The sequence below is a fragment of the Hakea prostrata genome, chromosome 4, assembly GCF_041222555.1.
Source record: "Hakea prostrata isolate BN-2017 chromosome 4, UWA_Hpros_2, whole genome shotgun sequence".
Classification (NCBI taxonomy): Eukaryota; Viridiplantae; Streptophyta; class Magnoliopsida; order Proteales; family Proteaceae; genus Hakea; species Hakea prostrata.
Window position 1 is genome coordinate 6,840,515 of NC_142603.1, and position 9,551 is coordinate 6,850,065.

At 41.2% G+C, this 9,551-nt stretch overlaps 2 protein-coding genes across 2 annotated transcripts; both read left to right on the plus strand.

The window, feature by feature from the left end:
• The first annotated feature begins 452 nt into the window (after window positions 1-452).
• Window positions 453-4,056, plus strand: LOC149017466 (putative disease resistance RPP13-like protein 2). The gene is made up of 2 exons (XM_089151802.1): window positions 453-3,825; window positions 3,975-4,056. The coding sequence occupies exons 1-2, from the start codon at window positions 637-639 to the stop codon at window positions 4,020-4,022; spliced, it is 3,237 nt and encodes a 1,078-aa protein (XP_089007928.1). The 5' UTR covers window positions 453-636; the 3' UTR covers window positions 4,023-4,056.
• A 2,474-nt stretch (window positions 4,057-6,530) lies between these two features.
• Window positions 6,531-9,143, plus strand: LOC149017467 (uncharacterized). The gene is made up of 2 exons (XM_089152984.1): window positions 6,531-6,635; window positions 6,850-9,143. The coding sequence occupies exon 2, from the start codon at window positions 7,086-7,088 to the stop codon at window positions 9,141-9,143; it is 2,058 nt and encodes a 685-aa protein (XP_089009110.1). The 5' UTR covers window positions 6,531-6,635; window positions 6,850-7,085.
• The last annotated feature ends 408 nt before the right edge of the window (window positions 9,144-9,551 follow it).

Here is a 9,551-nt window from a genome sequence, read left to right on the forward strand (position 1 = left end):
GAAAAGTCGTGAATAAAGAAAAAATAAAAAATAAAAATCCCACAAGCAACAGAAATAAGGCTGCGTTTGTTTGCTGGAATAAAAGTGGGGTGGGAAAAAAGGGGTGGGAAAATTCTTGAAAAATGTGTAAATTTCTTACTTTTCCTTTAAATCCTAAAATGGTAGGGTGTTTGGTTGCTTGGGGTGGGAAAGTGGGAGACAAGGTTCCTTGAATCAAGGAACCTTGTCTGCTGATGTGGCAGTTCAACTTTCCCACCCCATGCTATTTTAAAACCCCACATATTTGGTGGGATTTTGTGGGAAAGTTGGGAAAAGTAAAAAAGTGGGACCCACCCGATCACTTTTCCACAAAACCCTTTCCTTTCCTTTTCTTCTCCCTCACCCCACTACATGTAGGACCCATATGTTTTTTTTTCCCACCCCTTCAGGATAAAGTGTCAGACATTTGGGGATGAAGTAAAATACAATGGATGGAAATACATTTTCATAAGATGAAGAAACGTATCTATGACACTATTCGATCGGTCTATTCCCAATACATTATTCACTATTGAGTGAAAGAATGATCTATATAGATTTTGTCTGTTTGGCTCTTCCCTCTTTGGAAGCTTTGTACTAGGAAAGATCGCGAGAACAATGGCGAGAACTGCTATTTCCTCGATCAACGAATTCATGGGGTTGATCAGTCAGGAAATGTATCATTTGGAAACTGACAAATCCATGGGGTTAATCAATCAGGTAAAGTCTCATTTGAAAACCATCATTGACAGCAAAGAATGCAGGGAACTTTTGGATGCAATGAAGAGTTTTCAAAGAGATGGAGATGGAGATGGAGATGGAGATGGATGGGACTCCTATAAATGGAAAATTTTGCAGCAATTCACTTACAAAGCAGAAGCCGCCATTGTGAACTTCATACTTGCTACTGCACCCCGCCGAAGGAAGCCACTTGCTAAGCGGTATCCTGCTGGCCGCAAAAAACTTGGAGATCTTCTCAAAATTCAGAAGTTGTCCAATCAGATGTCAAAGCAAAGAGAGACGAAGGATAAGAGGAAGCAAGCCCAGTTGCTCAAAATAGCTCACAAAGAAGTTCCCGAGAAGATGCGTTCGCTATTATGGAAGCTGAAAATAATGAAAGACGATTTAATATCCCATCGTCAATCTCAACCACATTGGAATTGGATACGTTCTTCTTTTGGATTCGATGAAGCTGTTAATCTTTTACCCAAGAAAGAAGATGAAGCTCTTAGTCCTGTTACTGGTTTGAGTTTTGAGATCGATTCTCTGAAGAAGTTGTTGGGCGGTGAGGCTTCTCAATTGCCTCCAGAAATCTCAAATCTTGGATCTCAAGGCAAACTGCCCCGAGTAATCTCAATTCTTGGAATTCAAGGCATCGGAAAGACAAAGCTAGCACGGGAAATTTATAACAAAATCGGCAATGAGGGTTCGGGTTTTCAACAAAATGCTTGGGTTTGCGCATCTGCAATGGAAAATGATTTCGATAAGATTTGGAACGAGGTTTTTGAACAAATCAAGAAACCCTCGCTGTCGGATGGGCATCTAATTGTAATTGACGATTTAGGTGATCCTCGCTTGTGTGAAAAGCTGCAAGAAAGGAAGCCAATTGGTGAAGCTGCAGGATGGTGGATTATCATCACTACGCGGTACGCAGAGGTTGCAGCTTGGGCCCAACACTCAATGCGATTGAAGGTATTGAACGAAATAGAAAGTTGGGAATTGTTCAAGAGCAAGTTATGCATAGCTCCATGGCAACTCGACAAGGAAAACCTAATGGAGGAGGAGAAGGAGGAGGAGGAGGAGGAGAAGGAGGAGGAGTTAAACGACTACTCTCCTCAGCGAATGCCATCGGAGTTAGAGGCCCTTGGAAAAGAGATGGTAGGAAAATGTGGAGGAATCCCTCTACTAATTATGGACTTGGCAGATCTTTTGTCCATGAAGCGTGCAAACAGAGTGGAATGGCTATCTGTGCTCCATGGCACGGATACACATATCGGCCACCGGTGGTTTAAATTGTCATCCCATCTTGATGATATCCTACCTTCACATATCAAACAATTCTTGCATTTGTTTCCTAGAGGAACAAAAATCCCCTTCAGGAGGTTGATGCAGTCACGGTCCGTGCAGAGACGTCGTTCATGGGAGCAGAGGAGTACTAATCCTGAATTTCATCTTGATGATGAAATAGCAATGTTGTCGTGGTTGCAAGAGTTGGAATTTCTCAACTTCATTCGTGCATCACGAGTCAGATTCATTAGAATAACCAAGAAATATTGCATTCCTGATCTTCCACTGCTTCAGATCTTCTTCCAAGCAGCAGCAGCAGTCTCCTCTTCTTACGACAATAATGATGATGATGATGTAGATATTGGCAAGCCTGGTCGTCCACTGCATCAGATTTTAAAATTATTCCCCTCTTCTTTTGATGATGATGATGATGATGATGCTGATAATACACATAGCAGTGGTGAGTTCAAGTGGATTCACAGAATTGTTGACAACTATGACAGGCCAGGGCTCCATTTTCGTCAGATTCATGATTATGTAAGTTGTTCTGCTTTGAAGCTTTACGGGACTCTCTCTTCTTTCAGTTGCTTCAATTATCCAAGACGATATAGACCAGGAAGAGAAGTTGGAAATTTTCTTTGGAAATGCATCAATAATAATAACCCCATGTGGTTTCTTAGGGTGCTCGATTTGGAAGGTGTATTTAGACCTAGGCTACCTATGGCAATAGGGGAGCTATTTAACTTGCAGTACCTTGGGTTGAGAAGGACTTACCTGGATAATCTGCCTCCCTCAGTTGGCAGCCTGCAAAACCTCCAGAATCTGGATACAAAACATACCTTCATCCGTTATTACCCTGCGATTCGGTGTATGCAAAGTCTGCAACACCTTTACCTGAGTGGGAGGCAGTCAAGGCGGGGCCTTGTTGAACAATTGCCTTACTTGACTGCCCTTCGAACGTTGTCAGGAGTAATTGTAGATGATTACAGCCCTCTGAAGAGTTGTTTAGTCAACTTAACAAATCTTAGAAAACTGAGATTGACATGCCGGTTTAGTCAGCAACGACAGCAGAAAGAAGCAATGGCTGAGTGTATTGGGAAATTATCATGCCTCCAGACCTTAAAGTGGACGTCAAAAGACGATGGTGAAGACGATAGCAAAGAAGACGATCGCCAAGAAGATGATCGCCAAGAAGGTCGCCAAGACGTCGCCCCTACTGCTTTAAGCTTTCTATGGGGGAACTCCAGTTGTAACAAGCAACTCTCTCGCGTGTATTTGAAGGGCCGATCAGAAAATAAGTTAGACAACATCACTGGCAATTTGGCATCGAATAACCTCACTGCACTCACCTTGTCTTTCACCAATCTGACTGTGGACCCAATGCCAGAGCTGGGGAAACTACCCAATCTAATTCTCCTTAGGTTGTTCTCCAATTCTTTTGTCGGGAACACGATGTGTTGTTCTGCTGGAACGTTCCAAAAGCTTCGAGTCTTGAAAATGTGGAAGCTGCATAATCTAGAGGATTGGACCGTGGAGAGTGAAGCCATGCCAGTGCTTGAAGAATTGGAGATCAGATCTTGCGATAAATTGCAGAATATTAAGCCAAAGGTACCAAAGACCTGTCTCGTATTGAAGTTAACTGAAATGCCCGAGGAGTTCACAAATAAATATCGTGGTCAAGATGTTCTACATATGAGCTCTATTATCATACATAATTGGACAATCTACCCGAATTTCGATTCACAAATTTATGTCGAGCTGTATACTGGACAGTTTAGTCCTTCTTCCTCCTTTCAGCTGGTATGTAGATTTTAATTTAGCTTAAGATTAATGACCTAGCTAGGACTGCTTGCCTAATTATCATATCGCTACCCTGTTAGTCATCATGAATCACGTTGCTTCTGCTCTCTGGCCTGCTGGACATTTTTATTTTCCATTTTTATTTGCAGCTGGGACAGTCGTTAGAAGACGTACTTATTGGACCTCGAAAACATTGAAATCAAAGCTCGTTCAACTCACCTTGTCTGGGACCAAACTAAAACAAGACCAAATGTCAGAGCTGGGCAAGCTGCTGGCCAAGTGGCTTAGATTCCTTACCTTGTCATCCAATTCCTTCACAGGAAACCATATGGCTTTCTCAAAGGGAGGGTTCAGCGAACTTCACACCCTAACTCTTGAAAGCCTAGATAAACTGGAAAAATTGACTGTGAATGACGGAGCAATGCCAAAGCTTTACGAGTTAAAAATCAAATCCTGCAATAAGTACTTGAAGAAGCAACTCCCACCTGCAGTACGCTTCGCAATTTCGGAACATTGATGAAGGTTTTGTCTCAGGTTTCCGGCTTCAAGGTATGTTCTGCTTTAGATCGATCTATCTCGAATTGAATTTCTTAATCTTGGTGTTCCTTAGATTAATCATGCCTGTTACTTATCAATTCATCACAACTATCAATGGAGTCTCTGATTAGTTACCTTGACTTTTGACGATCAGGTGGAAATGAAGTATCGCTCGTGGGGACTGTGCGTCACTGCAAGCTTTTGGTGTTATATAGTATATGCATATGTTTGGGAATAAAAAGTAGTGGCTATCTAGAGGCACATCGAAATGAACTGAGAATGCAAAAACATTGAAATTGAGATTTCTGAGGACGAGCCATCCTGATTATGGATTACTTGAACAACTTGTGTTGTTAGCCTCATTCTTACATAATTTGATTTCTGCATTAGTGTTTTGATATGTTCTAGGGTATGTTCAGCTTCAGATCGATCTCAATAACTCCAAGCATATGTTTGGGTGATGTACTTTTAATTATGTGGGAAGGGAAATCAACATGTTCTGTAGGTGTGATTCCCAAGTTGAGGAACCTTTGTTTGCTTCCTCTTTGTCACATGAGCTTTTGCATGTTACTTAATAAAGTCACTACTATAGAAGGTTGGCAGCAGACAAAATTTTCTCTGAAAATCTTCCTAAAATCGTACCCACTTCACCTAGACAATTTGTTGTGTCTATACCTTACAATCCCTCTTATATCCAAGTCTTGTTCTTTGAAAAAGAAGAATTAGCAGCACACAAATTTTTTTGGCAAAATTACACGGTGAAGACACGATTTGGTTTGATATTACTAAATCATCCGTCTAATTTTCTAACAGAATTAGACAATACAACATTTTTAACTTATTTACCTAACATTGTTAACATTTTTGGCCCCCTCATATTGTTCTTCTTCTTCATCTTGTTTCTGCTTCTTGTTTCTTCTTTCTTCATCTTCTTTCTACTTCTTGATTCTTGCTTCTTGCTTCTTCTTCATCTTTTTTGTGCTTCTTTCTTTTCCAATTTGTAGGCGGATTCAGTAACCAGAAAAAATTTCATGTTTTGTAGGGCTTAAAACAGTGTAATTTTAACCCACATTTGTTCATGAGATGGTCGCTAACAGGAGAAGAGGTGTACTGGTTCCCACAGGTGATGATGGGTTGTTTTTAACGAGTCCGGATCTGCTATCCGTCGGGGGAGCAAAAACGGGGGGCCAGGGTGGTGATGGGAGGGTTTTTTTTTTTTTTTTTTTTTTACATTTTCAGTGGTGGGGCCCACCTTTTTTGTGGTGGAAAATCCGTCGGGGGAGCAAAAACAGGGGGGCCCAGGGTGGTGATGGGAGGGTTACATTTTCAGTGGTGGGGCCCACCTTTTTTGTGGTGGAAAACCCGTCAGGGAGCACTCTGTGCTCCGCGTCAGGGGTGATGATCCAGATTCGTTTTTAACGTGGTGTATGTAGTAAATGGGTCACCTATCCACCTAAGGGTTGGGCTTAGGAGGGTAATTTAATCATGACACTCCTAGATCTTATGGGTAAAATGGTCATTTCAATTTTAAGTTTTAAATCAATAAATAGAATGAATAACAGTGGATAACGAGTAATATTGCATTTTGTTGGAACTAGGTCACCAGTAATTATTTTTTAACTTAAAAGGGAGAGCCTAGGCAAACTTAGTGACTATAAGTCCCACTACCTCATGTGTGTGATAGTATGAAAGTACGGACAAGTTCATTTTTTTTTTTTTTTGGTAGAACGGACAAGTTCATTAACCAAAAGGTTATTCTTCCATCACGATATACCTTACAAGTCTTTTTACCAAATATATATATATATATATATATATATATATATATGAGAAGACAACTGAAAAAGAAAAGCTGCCACGTTGGCCTAATCTTATTGTAGAAAAGACAGAAATCTAAGATGAAACTTTTTCTTTTATATAATTTGCTTGATTATGGGACAACCAAAGTAACTGGACAGAATGGCCTTTGTAAACAAAAGTAAATAAAGGAATGTATTCTTTACTTTCACCAGGAAAAGATAAAAAAAAGAAGAGAAAAAGTATTATTCTTTACGCATTTCAGAAGCAAATAAAATGAAGATTGGTAACTGTTCCAGCCAGAATAAAACCTGCACATCCATACATTCATAAGTGAGAATTTCAGATTGTTGCTAATGGTTGTTTCAAGCATTATTTTCTGTCAAACTTAGGCTTCAGAGTTTACATGCCCTCATACTGAGGAACTCAATCTGGAGACCTAAAAAGTCGATCGAAATCACCAGTGCTGTATGCGAGTAAGTTGCATTATGCATGCTTCTCCATTTTACCTCACGTATCCATGATTGCATGCATGCGTGGACCTTTCTTTCTTTCAATATTACGTCTGTTCGTTTCTTTCAGCAAATTAATTCCTTTCTTTAATCCGTTTAATTTTTGTTAAGCCAAACTAGATAATCTTCTTAATTTTACTCGCAACTTTTTAATCAAAACTCGTATCTTTAATTTCAGTTGTCACCAGCTGGTTCTTGGTAAAGATAGGGCTTGGAACCATCAAAGAAAAAGCAGCTCAGAAGGCCTGGAACCAATGGTTGCTTCGGTTGGTGACTGTAATCAGCCTCTCTTTGCAAATCCTTCTCATTTGGTTCGGGGAGCGTAGAAGATACATAAACAACAAACCCAAACAGATCATTATATGGGCTTCATACTTGTGCGCAGACTGGATTGCAGCTGTTGGCCTCAGCCTCATGTCCCACAGCATACATATGAAGGAACCTCAAAATGGTGATGAACTAATGGACTTCTGGGCACCGTTTCTTCTACTGCACCTAGGTGGTCCTGACACCATCACTGCCTACTCCTTGGAAGATAATAACCTATGGTTAAGGCACTTGCTTGGACTCATTGTTCAAGGCAGCATTGCGCTTTATGTCACCTCCAGGTCCTGGAATGGTTCTCTGGTTTCAATTCTTTCGGTTCTGATGTATGTTCCTGCACTTATCAAGTATGGGGAGAGAACGTGGGCTCTCAGATACGCAAGCAAGGAGCATTTTAGAGATTCTATGCTTCGTGAACCTGATCCTGGCGGAAATTATTCTATGCTTGGTGAACCTGATCCTGGCCCAAATAATGCCACTGTCAAGGAAGAGTGCAAATCAATGCAGGAGGAAGGATTTTGGCCAATCCTAGATAGTGGTTATGAAGTTGAAAATCCCCAGCAGACAGATGCAGCAGAAGCAGTGGTCGATCAAGGCAATAAAAGCAACGTCGTTAGTGATGAAGATGGTGATGCTCAGATTTTGATCAAAGCACATTACTTCTTTCGGATATTCAAGCGCCTCATCGCATTTGTCATTCTCAGCCACGAGGAATGGGAAGAAAGCAAATCAATCTTCCAACGCTTATCATATGACCAAGCTTTCCATATGATAGACATTGAACTTAAATTCATGTTCGATGAGCTTTACACTAAGGCATCTGTGGTTTATTCCAAGAAAGGTTGCATTCTCAGATCAGTTAGCTTCTCCTTCACCATCTTTGTGTTCGTTCTGTTCTTGATGAAAGTTGACAAGCTGGGGCATCGGTTACTTGCGGGTCCGGGTCCGGGTCCGGATCCGGATGTATTGATAACATACATGTTGCTCGTTTTGGGCATCTTCTTAGAGATTTGTGCCCTCGTGATTCTAATTTACTCGGATTCGGCATTCCTTTGGCTGAGAAAGCGTGGTCCCCTGATTAAAAACTGGGCTTTCAGAAACTTGCAGAAACGGAGTAAGAAGAAGAAGAAGAAGGAAAAGTGGTCTAATTCCATTGCGCAACACAGTCTCTTAAGTGTTTGGTTCAAAGATTGCGAACCTACATGGCGTCGTTGTGCAACGGGGAAGTTATTGATTAGCATGAACAAAACACTAAAGAGGTATCGGTATACCAGGCATGAGAAGGTTGATGATCCGTTGATGGAATTCATCTTTACAGAGCTCCGCAGGAGAGCGGAGACGGTCACAGATTTGGATGGCGCAAGAAATACTTGCAGACGATCAGTTCGGTTTGTAATTGGCGATATCGACGACAGCCTGATTCGATGGAGTGTTAAAGAAGCAGAATTTGATCAAAGTCTTCTTGTTTGGCACATTGTTACTGAGCTTTGCTATTATTACCCTGATAGTTCAGATCCTGAACCAAAAAAGAAAAAAGCATTTAGAAGAATGTGGAAGCATTTATCAGATTATATGATGTGTCTCCTACGTTCAGATCCTGAACCCGAAAAAAGAAAAGAAGAAGATAGTTCAGATGATCCGCAACCATTTAGAAGAAGAATGTGCAAGCATTTATCAGATTATATGGTGTATCTCCTACTTGTGTGTCCTAATATGCTGCCCGATGGGATAGGTGAGGTCAGGCTTCATGATACTCAAGAAGAAGTCAAACAAGTCATGAGGTCGTTAACAGAAGAATGGAACTTGGCCAACGCTTGTGAATTGATTTTGGCAAAGAAGACAGAAATTCCACCCGTTGGAGTTAAAGGACCCGCCATAAGCAACTCCAAGTCAGTATTGTTTGATGCGTGCCGGCTCGCACGTCCGTTGAATCGGATGTCTAATGAGGGTAATAAGTGGGAGATAATCGGTGGGGTGTGGGTGGAAATCCTATCATATGCTGCGGTGCAGTCCAGAGGACCAGAAAATGCTGGACGACTCGGACAAGGTGGAGAACTTCTCACTCATGTTTGGCTTCTCATGGCACATCTTGGTTTAACTGAACAATTCCAAATGCCTGCGGACCCCATCATGTTGATTAGTGGATGATAATACATACATACATACATACATACATACATAATGTGGACAACGAGCATGTATTGAATGTAAGTACATATTCCTCTTCCCCTTTCAATGGTAGTTTTTTGACATCATAATCATGTCTAGCATCAACCCTTTGCCCTTGTGTTTGTACTCTTTGTTGTCCTTAATCACGGCCTCAACAATCACCGCCATTCCTTCTGTCCCCATCAGTTGCTTCTCTACATCTCTTTAGAATCTCAACGCATTCCTCATCTCCCCAATTATATAGCACAGACTGCACTTATCAAAGCGTGAAAAGATATTCATTTGATTTTTTTTTTTTTTGTTGCCAACCCCGGTTTTTAAGGCTTTGCCCTTACTAATCCGGTGTTCGACCCAGGTCGCATACCTGGCTATGGTGGGTGAATCTCC